This window comes from Arvicanthis niloticus, chromosome 6 (assembly GCF_011762505.2).
Source record: "Arvicanthis niloticus isolate mArvNil1 chromosome 6, mArvNil1.pat.X, whole genome shotgun sequence".
NCBI classification, from domain to species: domain Eukaryota; kingdom Metazoa; phylum Chordata; class Mammalia; order Rodentia; family Muridae; genus Arvicanthis; species Arvicanthis niloticus.
Genome location: NC_047663.1, coordinates 56,660,674 through 56,685,609, shown reverse-complemented (window position 1 = coordinate 56,685,609; position 24,936 = coordinate 56,660,674). Strand labels below are relative to the sequence as shown.

The 24,936-nt window shown below is 45.5% G+C and overlaps 1 protein-coding gene across 4 annotated transcripts in view; it reads right to left on the bottom strand.

The window, feature by feature from the left end:
* Positions 1-24,936, bottom strand: part of Arhgap44 (Rho GTPase activating protein 44) — a 158,131-nt gene that overhangs the window by 14,692 nt on the left and 118,503 nt on the right. For all 4 annotated transcript variants that reach the window (XM_034504793.2, XM_034504795.2, XM_034504794.2 and 1 more), the window contains exons 9-16: positions 23,593-23,674; positions 23,066-23,193; positions 16,766-16,877; positions 16,337-16,418; positions 10,591-10,671; positions 8,051-8,164; positions 7,000-7,091; positions 5,818-5,998 (exon numbers count right to left, since the gene is read on the bottom strand). In XM_034504793.2, the coding sequence (XP_034360684.1) occupies positions 5,818-5,998; positions 7,000-7,091; positions 8,051-8,164; positions 10,591-10,671; positions 16,337-16,418; positions 16,766-16,877; positions 23,066-23,193; positions 23,593-23,674 (872 nt within the window). The remainder of the gene's footprint in view (positions 1-5,817; positions 5,999-6,999; positions 7,092-8,050; positions 8,165-10,590; positions 10,672-16,336; positions 16,419-16,765; positions 16,878-23,065; positions 23,194-23,592; positions 23,675-24,936) is intronic.

The window sequence follows — 24,936 nt, the reverse complement described above, 5'->3', positions numbered from 1 at the left end:
AAGAATTCTGGGATAGAGCCAGGACAGAAGATCCTCCCTCCCCCACCCCCCCCCGGGAAGATATAAGCACAAGTAGTCAGCACCATGGCAGAAGGTAGATTAGAATAAATGGGATAAGTTAAGTTATGATCTGGTAAGAGAAGAGCCTAGCTACATGGCCAAGGTACTTGTAAATATATTTTGAGTCTGAGTCTTATTTCTGGAAGCATGGGGCTGGAAGGAAGAACCGGGACCTAACTTCTACAAGTGACCTCTGAGTACACTTTGTAAAGTAGGAGTGACACATTCTCCCTTGGGGGTTGTTTATAGGATAACGAGCATGAACATAAGACCCTCAGCCCTTGGAGACCAGGCACAGGCTAAGCACCCTTCATCAGAAAATGCTTGGAGAATACTTCAGCTCCCAAAGCTGTGTGAGCTGCTGGGACTGTCAGAAATTCCACACTTGACCTCAAGTGATGACGTGCAGGGAAAACGCTATTTAAAATACATATTTTCACATATGTATCCTGAAGCTCACTTATGTCAAATAAATAGTCCTTGACTATTTACAGAAGGGACATACAACCCTGAGGAAGAATCAATAGCTGTAATGGCTGTCACTCCAGATGCCAAGCAAATTTGACTTTTAAAACGCCAAGTAGGTATGGTAGCACACACCTTTAATGCTAGCACTCAGGAGGCGGAGACAGGCAGCTCTCTGAATTCAAGCCTACTCTACACAGTGAGTTCCAGGTCAACCAAAGCTACACGATGAGACTTTGTCTACAATATAATGTCTACTGGAGAAAAAAGGAGTAGATAGTGTTTGCTGAAAGTAGAAGGATATTGTTTTGGTGAAGTGGGAACAGCATGAGATGTAGATACTGAGAAGACTCCAGCTGAGCTTAACAGCTGACATCAGAGCTCTTTCTTCCCTAGTTTGATGGTTTGTATATGCTGGGCCCAGGGACTGGCACTGTTAGATGATGTGGTCCTGTTGGAGTAGGTGTGGCCTTGTTGGAGTAGGTGTGTGACTGTGGGTGTGGGCTTTAATACCCTAGTCCTAGCTGCCTGGAAGTCAGTATTCTGCTAGCAGCCTTCAGATGAAGATGTAGATGTCTCAGCAACTCCTGCATCATGCCTGCCTGGATGCTGCCATGGTCCCATGTTGATGATAATGGACTGAACCTCTGAACCTGTAAGTCAGCCCCAGTTAAAAGAGTTGCCTTGGTCATGGTGTCTTTTCACAGCAATAAAACCCAACTAAAACACCTAGCAATAAAGCACAGAAGAGTAACTCAGAGCCCCTCTTCTCTGTACTGCTTCCTCCTGTAGGGCTCTGACCTGTGAGACACATTGCAATGGGAAGGGATAGTGGCAGCCTAATAGAAGAGGGGCTGAAAATAAGGAGGGGATCCATGCAAACCCTCCCCCCCAGCATGGTGGGGATGTGTCTTCTCAAGGTCTACCTGCTGAAAGCCTGACCTTTGGCCTGCTGCCCTCTGGGGAGACCATGGAACCATTAGGAGCTGGTACCACAGAAGAATGCTAAGTTACCAGCTGCATGCCTTAGATGACATTTCTAAGGAGCTAGGACTTTCCTCTTCCTTTCCCTGTACTTCCTCTGCTGTGAATTTTTATACACTGAGACCCAAATCCAATGGGGCCAAGAAACACTTTCAATGCTTTAGCATTGAAAAGTTTAGTTTTAACTAAAACCAATATCTACAGCAAACCTCCCTCAGCCCCAGTTGACTGACTCTGGTATTCAGTCCCATTTGCAGAGATCTGACTACCAAATCTGTGTGTTTCAGTGCTCAGCCCTTGACAGCAGGCAGGCAGAGGAGGCAGGGATGAGGACTGTCATCTTGGATGACAGGTTCTCTGAAGAACAAACTGACGGGGGACAGGGGACCCCGCTATGAAGGGACACAACCTTCCTGTCTACGGAACAGTTTGTAAGTTCTAGAGCCTATTATGAGCTTAAGGTGCTTTTGGCCAGTTAGTATATTTTACGCCTGTAGAGTTAGCGCAAAGACTTTGGTATAGTATAGACAGACAAAAACATCAAGTACCTAAGAGACAAGGAACATGCTTGGTCAGGATATCTCCATGGCAGGAAAGTGGGTCCAGGCATACTACTATTTTAAAGATTTATTTTTTACATGTATGTGCTTCTGTCTGTGTGTGATACATGAGGGTGCCTAGAGAGGCCAGAAGAGGGCACTGAATCATGTGTAACAGGAGATACAGGTGGTTGTGGTGTAGGAATTGAATGTATGTCCTTTGGAAATGTAGCAAGTACCCTTTAACTGCTGAGACACTGCTCTGGTATTTTAAAGATGTATGTATGTATTGGGGGTGTCATTAAAGGTACGGTTTATTAATCTGGAGACTCCCTGACAGAGCTGATAAACTGAGCTGTCTGCAAGCTCAGTGTTCTCTTGAGAAAGATCCCACTGGGGGCTCAGTTTCTCTCTAGGGGATACTTGGACTCTCAGCTACAGTCCAAGACTGAATGTCCCCAGAGAGACAGGAGGAACCTACAGGGCTAGGCTTAGGAAAGTTCCAGAAGAGGTACACATTGTGCCTCTCAGCCAAATGCTACTGAGGGCCACTGAGACGCCAACACTGAGCAAGGACAACTAAAGTGTCTGCTGCCATCTTTCCCATAATGCTACTCGTTGACAGCTGTAGAAAATGGTTTTGTATTAGGCTCCTGCAGCTGCTATGACAGGTACTACAAAATAGGCAAATGGCAGATATACACACACAGTTCTGGAAGCTGATTCTAGACTCTATAACTATGATGGTTCAGCAACAGCAGGGCCGTAGTTCCTTCAGGGACTCTAGGAGACGTGTTCTATTTCTGTTCCAGCTTCTGCTGTCAGCTAACCTTCAAATCTCTGCTCTATCTGCACAGTTCTAGTGCAGTGATGTTCCCCACCTCCACCCTGTGAATGATGTCCTATAAGGACCACTGAGAAGCCAGTACAACTTCCTACTTCAAAGTCCTTACTTTCATCACTCCTGCAAAGACTATTTATTTTTTCAAGAATAAAGTAATATAGAGAGGTGGCAGGTTTGGACCCTGTTTCTGTTGGTGGCCATCACCGTGTATGCTATGATGAAAACCACAGGTGTGAATTCTTGGCTCACTGAAGACATCCCACTTGTGTTATGAATCATAAAGGCTTCAGGACCAGACCTTTAAAGAGCAAGCTGCCTTAGGTGACAGCTAGGATTTAGAATATCTTGACACTGATGGAAAACTTCCCACTTCTGCCCAATTTTATCCAGTTAATCTGTCCCGACTTTTCTTTATGACTTTTTAAATAACAGCTCTATTAGTATATAGCTCACACTTTCTTTCTGTCTTGGACAAAAACCTCCAATAACATCTATTTAATGGGTCCACACTTAAGTGGGCAACTTAAAGACTTTAACGTTTTTCTCAAGATATTTTAAAAGCTCAGAGATGGGGACAGATATCAAGAATTAGTGAATACTGGCGGTGCTCAGTGGATGTACTGTGTTCTCTCCCTCAGACAGCTGCAGGCTCCTCTTTCTTTCAGAGTTCAGAAGTGACCACAGTACTGAGAAATCTATTACCAGGCAATTGTATTTTTGCCTTAACATCACTGGCTGGAGCACCATTAGATGACATAATCCGATACAGTCACGTGAGCTACCACTGCCTAAATGTCATCATGTGGTTCTCGACTTCACACCATGCCCTGTCGGCTTAAACTATATTTTCTTTGGAATACAAAATTTTAAACATACATAATATATTTTATTTCATGTATTTCTATAATACATTGACTCATAGGGTAGATGGTAGAAATACAATTTTGATTTTATAAACTTAGATTTAGTGTGTGTGTGCGCGCGCGCATACAAATGCACCATAGCACACATGTGGAGGTCAGAGGCCAGGGATCAGACTCATGTCATCAGGCTTGGCAGAAATGCCTATATACACTGAACCTCACACTGGCCCTAACTTTAGATCAGAATGGAACACACATTGGACAGTTCATCCCTAGTGTTCTGAAGCAATAGGACTTCAACAGAGAGGTAGCATCAGCTTAGAATGCTCTTATGGCTCAGTCAGCACTGGCATCTACCTGTGAGGTAGCTTGGCAAGGGGTCATGTGGGAACGGGACTGGTGCTTGGAAGGGGGTTAAAAGCATTGCCCAGTGTGCTCATCAGGTTTCTGTCTCTCGTACATTCTAGTTTGCTACCTCTTTATTTTTGATGAAGTTACAATTTTTCTCTTCCACATCTGAATACCTGAGAGTTTCTATTTTCCCCCTCCCTGCTAGACTAGTGAACAACACACAAATGCACCACATATGTAAATAACCCCATACACATCACGCCTGATCTCTGTGGAGTAAGGTCACAAGCAGTGACAGCAACCTACTGAAGACAGCTGCCCCCTCCTCCCACACACTCACACAGCACAGGACACAGGCTTAGGCCTCCTCTGCAAATTCAGTCCAAACCCTTTGGCATTTGCCTTTGCACCACGTCCCGGTGGTTCCTGGGGGAGGCGGGGTCAGGCTGCTTTAGTTCCCATCATCTCGGGTTCTGATACCCTGACTCTGTGCTCCATGTTCCCACCCTGAAGGAGACATTGTAGAATGTGATTGTAGGTAAGTATTTAATTCCTAATCACAGTTTACTGCATTGACTGGCTTGACTAACCATGGGACTCCACTTCTGCAGCAGGTGTGCTGATATCCTCGGGGAGCTGGACTCTCATCAGACCATAGACTCTGAGGCCACGGACTGGCTGCTTTCCGTGATTCACTGGAGTGAGTTATGTAACCTGCTTGTGCCTCTGTTGCTTACTGAGGCAATCAGGTTGTGTAATTAAACATTATGTAAACTGATTTAATGGGATTGTGGAGCGGCCGCTCCACACTCACACACTAAGCTGGGTACATTTGAACTGCAGTCAAGTAGGCAGACCCTGGGGAAAGGGTAGAAAACCTGTACACTTGGGTCACCCCTAGGTTCAGGGTTTCTTTCCAGCCTCACAGAGAAAGTTATTCACTAATGGTGCTGTGTATGGGAACTTAAGATGGCAGAGGGGCAGGTCTATAATGCAAGCAAAGCCAGTGAAGAGGCAGGTATGGCCACACAGTTGTACATGTTGGGCTTTTGGAAATCCTACAGTACTGAGATTTGTCTTCACATATGCAAAGCATGAGCTGTGTCACTGGGCCATACTCCCAGCTACACATGGGTGAATTCTAAGTCAAGATAAAGAGATTTTGGGCTGAGGGTGTGGCCCAGCTGCCAGAGGGTTTATCTAGCATGCACAAAGCCCTGAGTTCAATTCCCCAGCACAGCCTAAAACCAGGTATATGGATATACTTCTAGAATACCTGTATTTGGGAAATGGAGGCAGGAGGATTATACATTTAATATCATCCCTGCTTATACAGATCATGCATGGTTAGCCTGGGCTAATTTAAGACTATGTCTCAAAAAAAAAAAATAAGGCTTATTATGATTTTTTAAAAAAAATTCCCTTCATTGACCAGCATTTCTTTGTTTGCTGAGAACTAATCATACTGATGGCAATCAGGTCAGCTAAGAAGACTGTACTTACCTCTGGACCAAAAGGGAAGCAGGCCAAAGAAACCTGTCCCAAACAGCACACACAGATGGGAGCATCCAGAATGAGGTCCCAGTTGAACTGCTATAAGCCACCTCAAGTGTCATAGTAAATACTGCCTTCCTGTCAATTCTGGTTTTCCTAACTATACCCTCCCCCAAACCAATTTTCCCAATGCTGAAGAAGGGACACTAGGTCATACCCATCCTTCTTGTAAAACTCCAGCATCATGTTGTCTGTGGCGACACTCAGGGGCCGGCGGGCCTGCTCTGGCTGGCGCCGGTCAGCAGGGTCCATGTCTGGGGAGGGCATTGAGCTGTAGTTGGCATTGTGGTTCACGTGGACCGGACTCCCATAACTGCCTGTGATGTTGAACTCTATTTCTGTAGGGAGAAAAAAAAAATCAGTGGATGTGATCTCTTGTGAGGGCACACCCTTCTGGGACAAGAGTGCCACTCATGTGCTGCCTCTAGAAAAAGTCACCTCACGGTCTATACCAGCTACTCTACTGATTGATATTAACTCACCATACTGACCAGTCAACAAAGAGATTATGTGATTCGAAGACTGGCCTTTAAGAGAGGGAGATAACCAGGTCAGCCTTGACCGCTGGGATCCCGGCCTTAGTAACGTTTTGTCCTCACACGGGTTAGTAGTGACTGACAGCTAAAAGCTCACTCTCAACACTTACTACACATGACGGACAGGAGCAACGTGTCGTCGCTTTAACAACTATGACTACAACTGTTGTGTCCATAAAATGATCACCACAGAGGAACACTCATGCAATAATGCTTCTGTGGCTCATAACATCTTGTAGATTCCCTTGTAGGAAGCTGCCTCAGGTGCCTAATTATGAACCAGGCACACAAAAAAAGCAAGTAACTGCTTTGGACCCCTGCTTTTATGTGCTGAGGGGCAGCTCGAAGAACACCATTTAAGTCAGTAAAAAGGTAGCGTCCAGGTGATGGCTTGGATCTGAACTAAGTACTCCCCACCCCCTCCCACCTCCCACTGTACCATCAGGTTTGAAAGTGAGGAGTTTGGAGCTAAGGAGAACTCTATTTTGGGCCAGTTTCCACATTTTGTAGGTGTGAATTATCCACAGTGTAGCTGTTAGGTCAGGAGAATCTATGGACCTACTTAGTACAAGGCACAGACACCTAGATGAGAGAGACGCCTCCTGGGCCCGGATAAAGAAGAGATCGGCCGAGGCTCTACTCCAGTGCCAGCTGCATCATAGGTAGATGTGTGTGGGCGGAGTGTGAACAAAGCCATCCAAAGCCTGGGTGTACACCCCTGGCTTCCTAGGCTTCAAGCTCACAGTGTGCTTCCTGTCCCCACTTCTGCCCCTCTGTCCCCAGATGTGGGTGCTGACACATACCTCCAGGGAAGAACCAATCTGCGTGCTGGATAATAGGCTCGATGATGCCAACAATCTGCAGGGAAACTGTAGTCATCATCTCGGTGATGTTCCTGCAAACAGAGCAAAGCAGTGGGGTTAGCAGCCGAGGCAAGGGCATAGCTTCACAGTCCTCTGGGCACTGGAATTCTGCAGGCCCAGGTCTTCAGCTGCTTTCCGGAAGCTTTGTGAACAGCATCACCCCTGGTGACCACACAATACCCATAAGTGCTTTTTCAGCACAGGGTAGCTTGTCTGCTTTGGAACTCTGCTGCCTCTTGCAGACAGGCCTCCACCCTTTCAAATCTAGATGCCTGGACTTCTTATGAAGTGTTCTCCTGTCCCTTGCCCTCCTCTGTCACACTCCATGGTACTTAGGTTAGTCATAGAAGACCATACTCAGACCCATAGCTCTGAGCCTGTCAGTGAAGAAGGCCTATAGAATTCTGTTCGTCCTCCTGGCCCCAAGAGAAAAGAACAGGCTATGTTTTGATTTAATCAGGAATCTCCGGATCCAAACACTGATCCTTGTGCCCGATTGGTTTTTGATTGATCAATAAAGATGTCAGTGGCCAATTGTTGGGCAAAGGGAGATGGGGTACGACCTTTATATTTGCGTGGGCTAGGAACTCGGAAAAAGGAGATGGAGAATTGCCATGACTTGCGGGAGAAGGATGGGACATAGAAGCTACAGGAGAGAAAGCCAAATAGCCATGTAGGAATTCAGGTAGGTGGCCACTGGCCACTTTTCCGATTGAGCCTGGGGTAGCTGGGGGAGATTTAGTAGTGCCCAGCCTTGAAGTAGCCAAGGCATTTTAAAATTAACTGGAGTGTGTGTGTGTGTGTGTGTGTGTGTGTGTGTGTGTTTCATTCACAAATCCAGATAGCTTCTGGGCGAGTTTGATCGTGCAACCCACGGGGAAGCACAGCAGTGTAGCCCAAACTCACTGCTACAGGGATGACTCAGGGCCCAGGCCTCCTGCCCTACAGCCCATGCCTGGCACCCTAAGGTGCTTCTCCTTCCTGTACTCACCCCTCTGACTGTGGCCAAAGGAGGTTGGGTCCCAGGACGATTGCCATGTTACTGGGAGTCATCTTGTTTACATCCTGATATTCAGACAGTTTCGATAAAAATTTGATCAAGTATCTGAAAGGCAGCGAGAAGAGTCAGGTTTAACTGGGGCTCAACACCAGTCATTGTCTTGCAGGACCAAATAGAAACTTCTCTCCTGTAGTGTGTTCTTGACAAGGAGACTCACAGATCCAGCAATATATGAAGAAATGCCCCCACATCATGAAATGGGAATTCTGGATTCTCTTCCCCGGAAGCAGACAGACCCAGAACTCACCCAGTTAGATGCTCACATCTACTCCAGTGAACAACCAGTGAAGAACCATCCTTGTGCCTTAGGTGTAGGATGCTCAAGCTGTGTCTCTCACCGTACCCTGTTACCGCTCATCCTTACTGTATAACCAAAGTGTCTGTGGACAGCCACAGACCAGGGTCTTAACCCTCGCTCAGGCTTCTTGGAAAGATCCAGTGAAGACCCAGCAATTCCACTGGCAGAAATATACCCAAGAGAAATATGCCCACGCACAAGCTGCTAAAAGGGCACCCAGAGAGGCATTATTTGTGTTATTACTAGAGCTGAGGCCACTCAAATGCCCTTGAAAAAGTGAATGAGTGCATGTAGAATGTTAATAAGGCATAAAAAAGAACAGAGATTTGACCCTTTCTGTCATGTGGGCACGCCCTGGAAATGTGGCAATCAAAAGGAGACAGAAAAGACCACACAGGGCAGTTTTATATTATGTGAAATATCCAGAACAGGTCAGTACACCATTGCAAGAGGCTGAATTAGCAACAGTGGCAACTAGGTTTCTTTGTGCAGTCATAAAACATCCCCAAACCGGACATTATTAACAGGTGCACAGCTTTGTGAATGGAGACTCAATCCCAAATGTCACCTTTAGAAAGACACAACGGTGTGTAAATTATGTCTCATTCACATAGGTTTTTAAAAATGAGAATGAAGAAACTGTGTACAAGGTAAACATCTAAGAACAGCTTGGGCATGCCACACTGAGAATATGCTTGTCCTCCCTAGAGGCCCCAGGGCTGTGCTTTCTTCTAGACTCCTAGCTACGAAAGGCTCTCATCCTCCCTTGGGTCACAACAAAGGAAGTTCCTTGGAGGATTTTAACTCCTCTTCTCTCAGCCCAGCAGAGAGTGCACAAGCCTTAGGGGTTGAGGCCAGCCGAGTAGTAGCCATTGTATTCCTGTACCAGCTCCACCCACAGCTTCTCCCGACACACTCTAAAACTAGACTAGGATGTGGGATCTCTGGGAACAGTTGGCCTGGATGCTTGCCAGTGGCTGAGGGTTGGGATCACCAACACGTAGTGCATTGTACACGTTTGACTTGTATCTGGATACTTTTAAGTGCAGATTTTAATAAAATATGCCTATAGTTTACTTTGTTCATTTGTAGGTGTACACTGATATATGATGAAGTACATCCACATTGTTAGGCAACAATCACAACCAACTCCTACCCCCAGGACCACTTGACCTTCTCAAATTGAGACTGTACACATTAAACAATAATCGATGCATTGTCCACCACCTAGCCCTGACAACCAACCACCTTCAATACCTGTGACTCCAGCCACTCTCAGTACCTCATATACACGGCAACAAACCTTTCTGTCCATGTCACTGTAAGAACCACAGTTCCACCATATGTGCACAATACATTGGATTTATCTATTTATCTGCCTGGGAACACTTAGGTTATTTTCACTCTGGCTACTGTGAATCTCGCTGCCATGAATGGAGGTGTATACATATCCAGTCTCTGCTTTCTGATTCTTTTGGGGAGATGCTCTGAAGTGGAGCTGCCACATCCTATGGTAATTCAGGGTTTAGTGCTTAAGGAACAGCCATACCACCGCTCTAGGGATTTTTAACAGGGGAACAAAAATTATCAGGTAGATAGAAGCAGAAGTTGAAGCTGAAATCCTACATCTTAAGAAACAGGGAAGAGAGGAAGCAAACAAGAGAGAAACAGGGCAGGGTGAGGAACAGAAGCCAAGGGTGGGGAAGGGTCTGCAGCAGAGAGGCAGCAAGAAGCTAAGTGGCTCCCAGAAAAGACAGACACATGCGTGGAATTCTCTCCCTCACTGTCCTCCCTGTGATTAGCTCAAGGTGACATTTGCCTCCGTCAGCTCCAGAGTAGGTCAGCCACTGCACCGAGCCCACCAGTCTCAAATACTGTAGATGGTCTGCATTTCTCCTTGTTCTTTCACAACTGAGAAACTTCCATAGGATTAGCCAAAGGCTGTTGAGTAGCCTCTGGTAATACTGGCTTCTGTCACTTAGCAGCAAAGCCTATCAATGTGCCCCTGCCTATCTTATCTCATAGGCTGTCTGAAGCTTAAAATGGATCATGCATGCATGCTAACAGTACCATGGCTCCCACAAGGTGCCCATGTATGCTACTTTCCATGACTTTTATTCAGGGAGCTGGGCAGCTGGGCAAGCCCTATCCACTTCCTCTTTTCCCTACTTACCGGATGTTGTTATGGTTGGCCTTGGGCAACTTCTCACAAGCATTCCAGAGAGCCTGAAGTCTCTTGTCTTGCTCCTGGATACTGGGAAATTGACAGGAAAAAGCCATTGGTTGAACAGCAATTGACATATCACTGATCACCAATCCCAATCAGTCTTTAGCATAGACCCTGGCGGCAATCACTGTTTAAGTTATTATACACGTAGCTGCTATCATCTCTCTTTCTGCTCTCCTTCAGTCCTGTCCTACATTACTTTAACAGAACTCCACCTGCACAGATCACAGGTCTCAGGTGAACAATCTGAACAGGCTAACAGTGAGATCAGGAGTCTAGACAGTTGTGGAGCCAGGGCTCTGGGGCTGTTGGGAGAACATAAGACACCAGAGCTGGAGGAGAGCGACCCAGCTGCATGTTGCAACCTACAGATCAGCTCAACAGACATTAGTCATTGCATATTTAATCCTCCATATCCGACATAAACTAAATGTTCAACAGATAACTTGAATAAGTAGGCTACAAAAATAGAAATAAATCCAACTTTTCAAAACTTTTAACTTCAGCGAGTGGACAATTTCCACTAGCTGAAAGGTTTTCCATGATGTATAACAATTAATTCTATAGGTTTACTAGTCAGTCTCTCAGAACTAAATCATTATTTATGGACTAAGTTTTATAGAAATTTATATCCAGGCCTACATGGTAAGAAAAGTCAGATGCCAGAGAATCTTCTCTTCAGAGGACCCAAAGAGTAAACAGCAGCAGGATGAGGTCCACACCTAAGGTGTGGCCATCTCCTTTACACCTCATTGTCATTGCTGGGTGTCCCTAGGGTCCTCCTACTGATCTTGACCTTCAGAGAAAAGCTCCCTGTATGAGCATGAAGGAACAGAACACACATATTCATGTAATGTATGGTTAAAGTAGTCTTGACTGGGAAGTCTTGAAGTTGCCCTTCCACTCCCTGGCCTGGTGGTAACTCTGTCCTCCAGGAGTAACACTGGCCTCACGGAGCCTGTGTGAACACTCTAAACCAGAACATGACCCAAGTGCCTGGCTGTGCTGCAGGTTCATGCAAGGTCCTGTCCTGGCAAGGCACTTTCTGTGGCAACAGGCCAGCCCCATATACTCTTCCGGTCCTCAACTTTTCTTAAGGAACAGTCTGTGGGAAGGTACTTTTTTGTCTGCTAACATCTAGCACTGGGCCCAGCAGAAGAGACTGAGCTGTAATGGGGTCACTGTGCTAAAAAGCTACAGAAGCAAAGTGATCTATGAAAACTGGGGCTAGTTTCCTAAAACAGTCATTTCCCAGGAACCGGTCGTAGGAAGCCAGTGTTGCTGAGCCGGTAGGATCACCCACTCTGCCTCACCCCCTTAAGAAGCCCCTTTATAACCATTATTTTTTGTTGTTCCTGTCTCTTCAGGATTCTCTGCTGTAGAGCTCGCTAGCTAACCCACCAGAAGAACGCATTCCACTTTATGGAATCAAGTGCTGCCCAGTTAGAAAGTAGGAAATGAAAGCCGTTGGATTTTTCTTTTAATTGAATTTGTCTTTTGACAAAGGGCAGATGATACTTGACCTTTCAAGAAATGCAAGTCAACAGACATATATTAAAATGAGTCCCCCTGTGCCTGGAACTGCCAGATGGGCTGCGAAGAAACCCTCAGAAGAGTTCCTAAGCTATCAGCTATATCAACAAGCCTAGACATCTATACTCTCCCTGGTGCAGAAGCGACAGGGAAGAGGGAGGAAGGCTGTCAGGGAAGGCTTCTCTGAGGAGCTGACATTTAAGGTGAGGAAGAATGTATCTATGGCCCATCCGAGGAATCAGTAGGTGCTCCGGTCCTGAGGATGGTCTCCTAGCCGCTGATCTCTGCTCCCACTTGTATCACCTTCTGTCTCGGCATGCTCTCCCATGGAGGCACTTAATTTACCAGGCTCCCCAGAATGCTTCCTCAATCTCAGTCAGTCTGCATCGTCCTGATAAGCTCTCATTTTAGAGAGTACATTTTATACTTTCACTACTTCATATACATATAATATAGGTAGTCATACCTGTCTCTACAATCTGATCCCATTCCTCTGGAATCTTCTAGCATGTTCCCTTCCTGTTGTCACGGCTTATCTTTTTTATTGGTTTGTAACTCACTGAGAATGCTGGCTATCTTGCTGGCTCAATCTTATGAGGTCTGCAGTGAATTTGGAGTCCAAAGCTATGTCCTATCCAGAAGCTGGTATTTCACAGTGACTCTTCCCTATCCCCCAGCTCTTACCTCCTTTCTTTTTCTTCTTCTTTAATGTCCCTGGAGCTTTGTGGAGCAGTTTTGATATCCTTTGACCAGTTCTGAGTCTTTGCATTAACTGTTGCCTACTGCAAAGAAAAGCCTCTCTCTGACACTAGTCCTGATCTGGGATTTGTCCTCTTCTCTTTCCTGTCCCACCTGTATCCTGGGTGTCCTAAATTCCCTCAGATTTGTCTACAACCTGCTGTGTCATCCTGGAGCATAACTGAATCCAGTTGAGAGCCATCCTGTGTGAAACCTAGTCTCTTCACAGGACCAAGGTTATCCTCTCAGAAGCTTGGGGATTATGGAGAAATAGAATCCCAAACAGTTCAATCCAAATCTCCGAGAAGCAGGCTTAGATCCTGGTATCTTCTGAAAGTGGAACTAAGAGACTTTGATGCTTACAGATGGTGGGGAACATGTCCACTGGGGAGAGCCCTTTCCTTACAGGATGAGACCCTGCAAGGCAAGTTCCATCACACCCCATGAACCTTCAGCATTAGAAGTACTTATCCGGGGCCAGAAACAAGCCCTTGTATTTCCACAGTCCAGTGTCTGGGGGTCATTGGGACCATTCCTTTCTTCTGGTGGACACCTACCTTTTCAAATGAACTGGGACCAGAGTGGCTCTCAGCACACTCAATGCTACCCTTGGCTCTTCTCTCTTTCTCTGGTTTCTTATCAAGAGCTCTTGTCTATCCAGTTAAAGCACAGGGCAGTTTCTGTCAAAGGATATTTGCTCATTTCTCACTAGAATCTCTATCTTGTTCCACAACGGCATAAAGTGCAGTGGCTGCATGCACGAGTCTAGGACTGGACTTACTGATTAATCAATCTCTCACACTCATGTGTTAGCTGGCAAGGAACTTGCTGTCCCAGCTCTGCTCCACCTCAGCCTCCTCATTTTTATAGTGAGGGAAACAGCCCAGTCTACTTCAGAGTTATGAAAATTAGATGGTTTTAAGATGTTTAGCAGCCTAGAACAGTGGCAAGCCTCTAATAAGCATTCAACAGATGGTACCACTTATTAGAAGCACCATGGAACCTGAGACCTTCCCTTCATAGTAGAACACACAGATTGTATGTTCACCAAAGTATGACTCTGTTCTACTTTAGAAAACAAACACCACCAGGCAATTTGACATGAGGCAGCCTTCTCTGACTTGATACATTTAAGCATGCCTCCACCTTGAGGTGAGCTGGATCTCTTTGACCTCAAGGAATGGAAGAGCAATGAGCAATGCCCGTTTGAAGGGACAAGTGTGCTAATGATAACCCTGGTTTGATCACTGCACAATAGACCCATATATCGACTATACGGACACATCATACCACACCCTAAGAACTTGTAGATGATATGCCAACTAAAATGAATGATGATTCACTTGACAGAGATGAGAAGCTAGGCCAGATGCCTTAGGTGGCCAGATTCCATGACCAGATATTTTTGGTTCCCAACCTGTTCTCAGAAAATAATCTTCTACCTTTTATCTTTTACCTGCATGATCTCTACTCTAGTCTCCACCATCCTGGCTCTGGTACCAATTCTCCTGCTTTACACTGTCTACTTCCTCACTATGGTCGTTTGTATTTTCTTAAGATAGTTCTTAGCCTATGGACAAAGAGAACATGCACCTGGATGAAGCCCACACAAGCAAGGGAAGAGAATGAGGAGTCACAAAGGCAGTCACACTGAGGAGCCCCAGGCTGTGGCTTGCTTTGCCTTTGGGATGCACTGGCTGCTGGCCTCCTAATTCTGCTCCCTCATCCAGATCCTCAGAGGCATGGATCACATTGTAAGCCTTAGTGTGATTAATTCATTGTTGCTAAAATATCCCTGAGGCCGATATGGATAAAGACCCTGAGACTAATGTCTTGCTCTTTTTTACAAAAGAAATCATAGTCCTTACCTAGCTGGGCCTTTCCAGAACCTTCTTTGATGATGTAATTATATTACAATCTTCAATATATTTATATATATAAACCTCATGTGTCCTCCTTAAGTTGCCTGTTTCATTCAACAGCAGACCTATGTTTCCTAGTAGCCAGAGTGGCTCTATCAACTTCTTACTTGGCTCAGAACATGAAGCAATGCCTCTGTCCCTTCCTCAAGAGCCATTAGTAACTTCCCAAACAGAGTTGCTGGCAACGTTCTTGAGAATGTTGTTTTGGGAGCATGTGCCAACACTCCTTCATGATGGAAGGAAGGGCAGTTGCTTGATTCCAGCTCACAGGCTTTCACACTTCAATGAACCTATAGACAATGGAGTATATCAACTATTTACATGGCACTGGGCATTCTAAGTAATCTATGGATGGCTTAAAGTGCACATGAGGTTCTATGCAAACACTATGCTGGCTGCTTTGTATAAGGAACCTAAGCATCCAATTGTCCACAGATGGTCATGTGTAGGACCGTGAAAGGCAGCCTGATTTCTGGTTGAGCTAGGTTTAAAATCCAGTGATGCAGCAGGTGACCCCACAGAGTCTCCTGCAAGGGACAGTAGGCATTTGCCACACTCCCAGACTCCAGGCTCCTGACACGAGGCCACAGCCCTCCATAGATTTGTGTCCTTTAGTCATGTAGGGCAATGCCCCTACTAGCTCCTCCACAGGTAGAGGTCGTGACTAGAGGCCACTGAGCCTCAAGACAGATCTCCATATTAATGAGATACCTAAAGGCCAGAGGGGTGTAGCCAATTAAACATTCTTTCCCAGACCCTCCTCCTTTTGCAAAATACTGCAAAAAGTTAAATACTGCAAAAGGTATTTAACCTCAGGCCTGCCCTGAGAAAACTGGGGTAGTTTATCATCTACTTTCTGCCATGACAATAAACATCTTAAAACCATGACTTGTTTCTCTTTCATTAGGATCCACCTTTCGGAACAATGGAGCAAGCATTCACCTATAGAGAGAGCTGCTGTCTAATCTCCCACAGAAGACCTCTCTGTGTTCCCAGCCACTGTGACCACCAACCCAAGCAAGCCAAGCCAGCTGCTGTGACCAAGCCAAGAACTCTTATCCCTGCAGGACAAAGCCAGAGTCTCTCTCCCTCTCTCCCCCTTCAGCTGTGGGCCAATCCCTTCATTCTCCACCCTTCTGCAGCTACTAGTGGTGCCTGGAAGCCCAAGAGCCGGAGAACCAGCTGGTCCCTGGCCGCCTTTTGGCCTGGGGAACCCCCAGCCAACTCTGGCAGTCACCAGGGACCTCAGACTGTGCTCCCCCCGGAGCAGGGTCTCGAGGCTTCACATAGCCTGTCGCCTGCCTGGTGCCAGCATGGAGTGAACCCAGTCAAACTTCCCCCGCCTCTGTCTTCCTGAGTGGCCCAGCTCCATGGCAGGGCAGATAAGGGACACACTTTAACCCAACAACTGGTCCGGGACACACATTAACCCAATACACACGAATGACTATCATCCCCACAATCCCAGCCCATAGCACAATCCAACATGGGGTACTCACTTAGAAGCCTGGATCCATTCATCATAGAGTTCAAAGGTCATAAGAGGCTCTGGCAACTCTCGGAGATAAGACTTCAAAGCCCCTGGGCATAAATACAGTAAGCTGTTACAACACAAACTGCCATCAGCCTACACTGCTCCATTTGGACACGATTCTTTGGGCAATATTCCATTAAATAGTGGTTTCCCATGTGAATAGTTGCTAGGTTTCAAGAGTATCTGGGATGAACATTATATAGCCCTGTTCCTTGTTTTTCATATCACCTTGCTGTTGGCTAGCTGAACAGCTAAGGTAGTTTTCCTTCAATGAGCAGAACAACCAGGCCTGAACGAGGTGGACATCTGAAGCCACTGTTCCAGACACAGAGCCACACATTGCCCTTGCTATCCCTTCCCTGCGAACCCTAGCTCAGAGGTGGAGTGTACCTACCTGCTATGGCATGGGGGTCTGCCGAGTACTCCTGGACATCCACCACACAGCAATCCAGAGCAGCTTTCAGCTTCTTCAGCTTGGAGGCTGAGGGGGCTACCCGGAAGAGGCCCTACCAAAGGATGGAGGGGTGAGAGGGTGGCTAGCAACTCAGAGGAACAAGAGAAAAGCAGAGAGATAGAAAGTCTACTGCTCTTCCCTCTGGACCACCATCCTCCAGTATTCACCTAATGCCATGTTCTGATGTTGCAGCTGTCTACTTTCTTAGGCATCTCCTTTAGACTCAAGCAGCTCAAGAGTCCACCATGCTGTTCTCAGGGTGGCAGCTCATGCCTCGTGGCTCACTGAACTGACTGAATAAGTGTATTGCATATCTGAACCTTGGACTCTCAGGTGCCTGGTTCTTTTCCCATTTAAAGTAAATCTTGGAGAATCTGCCTAAGAGCTGCCAAACATGAAGGCCTAATAACTTGAACAAACAAATGTCTGCAGTAATAGTTTTCACCCTTCAAATACTGTGACCCTTTAATTTAGTTCCTCATGTTGTGGTGACCCCAGGCATAAAACTTTTTTCATTGCTCCTTCATAACTGTAATTTTGCTACTATTATGAACAGTAATATCAATCTGTGTATTCCAGTGGTCTTAGGTGACCCCTGTGAAAGGGTCATTCGGCCTCCCTAAAGAGATCATGACCCACAGGTTGAGAACCACTGGTCCATGCGTGTGCATGTGTGTACTTGAGTATATACTGGGAGGCGCAAAGTAAACTAAGTAGCGCTTGTGTCCTGAGAAGAATGGTACATGGCAGTGGCCTGGAAAGCTCCAGGTTCTATCCTTAACATTATTACTTTGGTGTTACTCCACTTAGGTCCAGATGAGCAGCCTCAGATTTTAAAGTAAAACTGGAGTAAATGGTGGTGGTGGGTGTTTGAAAGAGATAATAAATTCAGGTCAGAGTGGGAAGGAAGCCCCAGTCCCAGTGGAGTAAAGTGTGGTACCCCCTGGCTTTCTGCTATACCTCCTTAGGTGCCCCCCAGACTGAAAAGCAAGCTGGATGGCTGGCCCTCATTCCTCTTTGGTTTTATGGCCACTCAGATTTCCAAGTTCCTTCCAAAGAAAATGTTCCCAGTCTACGAGGCAGCTTGTGAGCTGGTGGGATGGCAAGATGCCTTCTCAGTGAAGGATGTGAGACAAGCAGATGCCTAGAGCTCATGACACTTCCAGTTTGCTATCTCTGCCTAATGTTTGCTGTTAAAGGTGTAAGCTCTCAGTGTCCTGCCCCGGCCACCATGCCTGCCTCTTTGTGCTCTGTCTCTCCACCATGATGGGCTCCCATCCCTCTCCTTTCTTGTCTTTGGTTATAGTGTTTAATCACCCAACCAAAGAGTAATTAACACAGTCTCTTATTATGCCTAATTTATAAATCTAACTTTCTCATAAGAGTGTGCAGACATAGGAAGGAACAAAGCATACATTATTTCAAGCTTTGGGCATCCACTGGGTGCCGTATGGATAAAGCGAGGAACAGATAGTATACGCAGATACAATTGGCTACATAACACTAAAGGCTGTCTTATTAAAGGAGGATTATGAATATAGCTAGTTAGTTCAGTATAAAGGTGTCAAGGGGTTTGCAAGGCACACTGGAAAAAGGCAGAGTGGAGCCTGCACATGGGAAACATCCATATACAGGCTAAGGCATAATTCAGGAACAGCAGATGCCATGGGAGGAATTCTGAGAGGCTGAGGTACAGATTGATGAGTAGGTGACTATAATAAAAAACAACCGGGCTGGAGAGATGGCTCAACGGTTAAGAGCATTGACTGCTCTTCCAGAGGACCTGAGTTCTAAGCCCAGCAACCACATGGTGGCTCACAATCATCTGTGACAGAATCAGATGCCCTCTTCTGAAGACAGCTACAGTGCATTCATACATAAAATAAAATAAAATAAAATAAATCAATCTTAAAGGAAGGAAGGAAGGAAGGAAGGAAGAAAGAAAGGAAGAAAAGAAAGAAAGGAAACAATTTGACAGAGAGGAGGGCAGAGGAGGGCAGAGGCCTATGTTTACCAAGGATGTTGAAGTCCCAGGGGCCATGATGTGGGGCAGCTACAGTAGCTATATCAGGTAGCAATGAGACAAATGGGGTTGGGGCTGGTCACTGGACTTGGCTTGGAAGATGAGTGAGGGTAATTTAAGCTCTAGGATGATGGGAACTGTGGTGGTCTGAATGACAACGGCCTCCGTGGGCTCATATGTTTGAATACTTAGCCCAGTTAGTAGAACTGTTTGGGAAAGATTAGGAGGTGTGGCATTCTTGGAGGAAGTGTGTCCCTGGGAGTTGACTTTGAGGTTTCAAAAGTTTCATTCTATTTCCAGTTAGCTCTCTGCTATAGTGACAGTTTTGAAGTTTAGGTTTCTAAAAAAAAATTTAAAAGTATTATAAGAATATGTTTTTGTTTTATTTCCAAGTGTGAGATACAGGACTGCTTTATATTGTCCACAGCAGCTGACTGTGATTTGCCTCATGCTCTAGCAAGGGCATTGTTTTGCCAGCTGCAGATAGTTTCTGCAATTGTGTGATGTTTGGAATTCTGGAGACTTTTCAGAGGGTCTATAAATCCTAGACCCCAGAGGTCTTGCCCCCAAAGAATTTGATGCCCCTAATCAGCAGGAATTAACCTAATGATAATGTCTTCCTATTTCTGGCCCCCAATCTAGTTCCGCTCTTTCTTTTCCACTCTGTCCTTTCTTCTCTCCTATCTAGTGTTAGGCAGTTGAAAGGGTGGAAGAAAAGGGATGGAGAAGGATGGAAGAAAGAAGAACCCGCAGAGTAACAACAGACAGGCTATGCTCTGCCTTGTGCTTGAGGATGAAGATGTGAGCTCTCAGCTGTTCCTGCTGTTGTGAAACAAGCGTGCTCCACCATCAAGGACTCTAATTCTCTGAAACTATGAGCCTTATGTTAAATACTTTCTCTTATAAAATGCCTTGGTCATGGTGTTTTGTCACAGCACTAGAAAAGTAACAGAGACAGGCACAGAAGTAACAGCACAAGGAGAGACAGGGTGAGTTGTGGTAGGCACATGGCAGTAAATGTTGAGACTGTTTCTTTGAAATTGTGCTTCATAAGAAAACACAACCAATGAGCTAGGGAAAGGAATGGGAGGCTTCCCTGGGCTATAGGGAATAAATTCTTTTCTAGGTTGAGGAAAATCTAATCATATTTGTTGGTAAAAGAAAGGAGGTGATGCAAAGTGGGAAAAATGAGGCAAAAAGTGGGAGGTGGATCTGTCTAAAGGAAGACTGTTCCCAGAAGGTCAGAGACCAGAGAGGCAGGGATGACAGGAAACATCAGAGGCCAGTTCACAAACTGATACTGACTAGGTACTTGACAATGCTAAAAACATGGTGTTACTTACAGCACATAATGAGAAGATGACAGATACAGTCTGCTTCTAAATAGCCATGGAAAGGACTAGTGGCAGTGGAGAGGAACCAAGATGGCTGGGAAATAAGACTCACTGTTTAATCTTTGTGTAAATCTTTCTATAATTAAAAGAAATAATCAAGGCTATATAGCAAGTTCCATACAAGCTTGGCCTATAGTGTGAGACACAGCCTCGTAAAAACAGAACATAAAGAAAAAGTAAAAAAAGGAAGGAAAGAAAGAAAGAAAAAAGAAAAGAAGGACAGAAGGGACAGAGATAGATGACAGACAGACAGACAGGCCAGAAAGGCCCAGTTAGCCTCCTCTATAAGACTTTCTGAAGGACCGAAGAGACCCTTTTTGCATTTTTCACTGATAATAATTATGAAATTATAACAGAGTTTTAACTGTATAAAGACACAAGCAAAACAAAACCCCATATTTATTCCCCATCCTTTTCAGTGTCTGTTGGTAATGTAAGCCAATGTGGGCAGGTGAGGGACATCAGAGGACACTGGGTATTTCCCCTGTTGCGCTCTGTCTTAGGCCCTTGAAAAGGGCTCTCTAGCTACACCTAAAACTCACAGGTCTGTGGTTAGGAAAGAGTCCAGCAAACCCCAGAAATCCTATCAGTGTTCCCTCCTGCCCCAGCACTAGCGTTCCAAGAGTGCACATGCAGCCATTTTCGACGGGGCTGTTGGATATCCTAAGTTAGGTCCTCCCGCTTGCAAGGCAGATGCTTAAGGACTGAGCCCTCCCCCAGCTCCACGTTTATCCTTCTCCCCTTAGAAATTTTATGGTTTTTATATTTATTTTCCATTTAAACTACCACCACATTTTGGTGATTAAACTTAAAAGACATGCATCCACTGATTATTATTTATCAATTGAATTTGATGACAATTTTCAGTCCCAATCCTTATTTTATATTTAAATATGGGATTGTTTAATCTTCTTCATGGAGAAAAAGAAATTCAGGCATCAGCTAGAGCTACAACCTAGTTTTCTTCTACTGACCCTTGGGCAATTTCTACTAAGTGGGCTGAGTGATATTAACAAGGGTGGCTGTACTGTGAGCAGATAGGGTCTCACTATGCATCCCTGCATCCCTGGCTGGCCTAGAACTCACTATGTAGACCAGCCACTGCCTCCTGAGATTTAGAATTAAAAGTGTGCATCACCATGCCTGGCTGGCCAGTCTGTACATTGAGAGTTGACCCACTGTCCAATCCACTTTGTGATTGGGTTCACATTATCCTTTAGCTCTTCTGGTTCTTTACTGGGTTGTATATGCACAATTTCTTCTTTGTAAGATGCTATGGCTTCTTCATAAAGAACTTGAAAACTCTCACACTGAATACTGTCTTATAGTCTCTCCTCATTAAACCCCCTTGTTTCAAGTCTTTTTTTTTTTTTAACAATATACTATTACTTCTCAACACAAACACTATATGAATCTAGTGTTCAGGAAAGAAATCATAACCATGGTAATCAACAATAATGCTGCCTTGTCTCATCTGACTCTCTACCTCATCAATAGCTCTATCTTTGTCTAAAATTAGATTATCATATTCTTCACCACAGCCATCATATAAAAACCTGCCCTCCTGGAGCTAAATCATCCACATTTTTGTATTTTAGTCCTGTTTTTTCCAGCCCCTGGTATACCAGTGACCAAGGTGTTAAGATGTTTCATGGTCCCCTTTTATAAGCAGACAGCTCCTTGGGTCATGTGTCCTTTAAATTTTATTTTTAAATATCTACTATATAGAATAGACCTGGTGCACAAAAATCAGCCAAAATAGATGTGTATTATGCTATCTTTTATCCCTCTTTTCCTCAGCCCTTAGTTTGTCCTATCTGGCCTTGCATTCAAAGAATCCTGTCTTGGACTAATCATGCTTATTGGATGAATGCTAGACATCCCTTCTGATAAGTTTACAAGCCCTCATCCCATGCTTATATTTTTTCAGTATCGAATGACTCATCTCTTCCAATAAGTTTGTGACTCCTCCTTCCATGCTTATATTTTGTTAAGTAACAAACAGTGAGCACGTAGCATGCCCTACACCAATACAGAGTGGCTTATCAGGCTAAAGGAAGATGGAGTGAAGAGGTTAAAGTGGCCTGGAGATAAAACCAAACAAATGACTGACTAGGCAGGACAACAAGTGCCCGCCATCAGCTCCTCACAGCCCTTCCTTACAAGACGCTCTGAAAAGAACATTCTAATGTCCCCATCAGGGAAATTCTAAAGATCTGTACAAAATGGATGGGTAAGAGTGGCATCCTGAAAATCAGCAACTTTCTAACCCAAAGGAGGAGGGGGAGGAAGAGGAGAAGAATCTAGGTAAAGCAAAGGAGGGGGAGCAGGAAGAGAGAGAGGAGAAAGGAGAAGGGAAAAGAAAGGGAAGAAGGAAGCAGAGGAAGATGATAATTAGAAGAAGGAGGCAAGGAGGAAGAAGAGGGGGGAGGGAAGAGGGAAAGGAAGACATGGAAAAGAAGGAGGATGAAGAGAGGGAGGAGATAAAATTAATAGAGGTAAAAGCAGCAGCAGATTCTTCAAATCACCAAATCACATTTAATATGAAGAACCTATGTCTAGAATGTCATCACAGCCTTCATGGGCACCTGTCAATCTCCCATAGTCCTCTAGTCTCTCTGCAAAAGTAAAATTTCTCAAGAGAATACAGTGCCTGATAGTATCTGCAGAAGAGGCAGCACTGCCTAAATTAGCACATGTCTTAGTTTAGGAATCTAGGGTGGGAATGCTACAGGGGAGAGCCGCCTGCAGACCCAGCCTCTTGGAAGAGCAGGTCAGCTGGGAGATGGATGGGTGTGGATGGGTGTGGATGGATGTGCCCACCTCCTCCTGCATCCCACACTCCAGTAGCATCGTCACACACGCCTCGATAGGGAAGGCGATCTCACGGCCACTGATCATCAGGTGCTCCTCCAGGGGCTTCCCAAAGGAAGGCTTCTCCACCCAGGCCTCTGGGGAGGGGTGAGCAAGAAAGGGGCCAGTTAGTAGCTTCCCAAGGCTACCTATGACAGACTCTTTCTCCCCTTATTCAGATTCTGCACAGAGTACCATAGAAACAGAGGGTCCAGATGAGCATCCACTCCTGTGACTTAGTAAAAAATGGAAAGGCATGGAGAGAACTGAACCTGGCACCACTGGGGTTAATGGGACAGCCATATTACACATACCCAAGTCATCCCCTTAGAAAGATGAGCTCAGCTTTGGGTCACAGATGAACACCAGCTCAGGGAGCTTCTACCAGCTCTTCTAAACATTAGCATTCCCAGGAGAGCATAGGTGGGGAGCTGTTCTCATCCAGGAGGGTAAGCAGGCTCCCCACCCTCCCAGCTCTGAGGGAGGCTTGCACTTACCCTGCTGTGCTTTGATCTGAGGCAACACAGCCTGCAGCAGTGTCAGTGACTTCCTGTGGTACTCAGCTTGCACTTCTATTAGCTGAGAAAACACAAGAACAAACATTACCCTTTGCCAAAGGGAAGTAGACTTCTACAGCCAGCGGCCTGCATTATTCACAAAGGCTCTTTGCTCATGGAGGAAGCAGACAGGATAGCCCTCAGCCTCCTCCAGTGCTTCAGCCAGTATGGAAAAGGGGGTCACTCTGAGTGGGTAAGAGAATCAGGAAAAAATAGTGGAATCTGCCTGAGCTAGAGTCTGGCTTAGAGAACTTGCTTTGGACCTGACCTCACCTAGTTCCCCCATCCTCAAAGCTGAAGGTAGCAATGAAGGTGCAACAATGGATGACTATAAACAGAAAATGCATGCTGAAGTCTGTGTGCCCATAAGATATGCACGAGTTAAAGCAGCCTGTGTGCATACTGATTTCTGTGAGTCACTTGAACACATAAGTGCTCGGAAAGCATGCAGTTCTACTTCATACAAGCCAAGAGGCACAATGGCGTTGACTGTAGTCACGTGGTCCTGGGAACAAACTCCTTCAAGGTGTTCTCCTCACCACCCAATCCATTAAAGAAACAACTGCAGTGTTGCTTAGGGCCAAGGAAAACTCGTGGGCAAGAGTGACTTCATTTACTTTCTGGCTGTCCATCTCCCCCAAACTAAACAAAGGCCTGGCACGGAGCATAAACAATGACAGCATTACTGTAGGACCAAAGGAACCTGAGGCCTGAGAAAACAGCACATGGAAGCCAGGGAAGTCGCCTGACAGCCAGGGAGCTGGTGATTTTGTTGGCTGCAGTGACTCTAGTGTTTCATAAGTCAAATCCATGGAATGCATCTGAAAATATACTACTGTAGAGGCTTGAATGAGAAGTGGCCCCACCGTCTCCCACATTTGACCACTTGGTCTCCAGAGAGTGGTGCTGTTTGAGGGTGGGTTTCAGATGGTGGGCCTTCCTGGAGGAAATATGTCACCAGGAGCAGGCTTGGAAAAGAAAAAGCCTTTCTACTTCCAGTTTGCCATCTCTGCTTCCTGACTGTGTTTGAGGATATAAGCTCTTGGCTTCCTTCCTGTATATCTATGCCTGGCTGCTGCCAAGCTTCCAATCCATGATGAACCCTTATCCCTCTGGTACCATAAGTCCCAAATAAACCCTTCCTTGGAAGAGCTGCTTTTGGGGCATGGTGTTTGACAACAGCAACAGAAAATTAATCAATCCAACTACTCTGAAACAGACATTCCATATTGGAAGTGATCCTTAGCAGCTCTTTTGTAGGTGTAGGGGTGTGTGTGTGTGTGT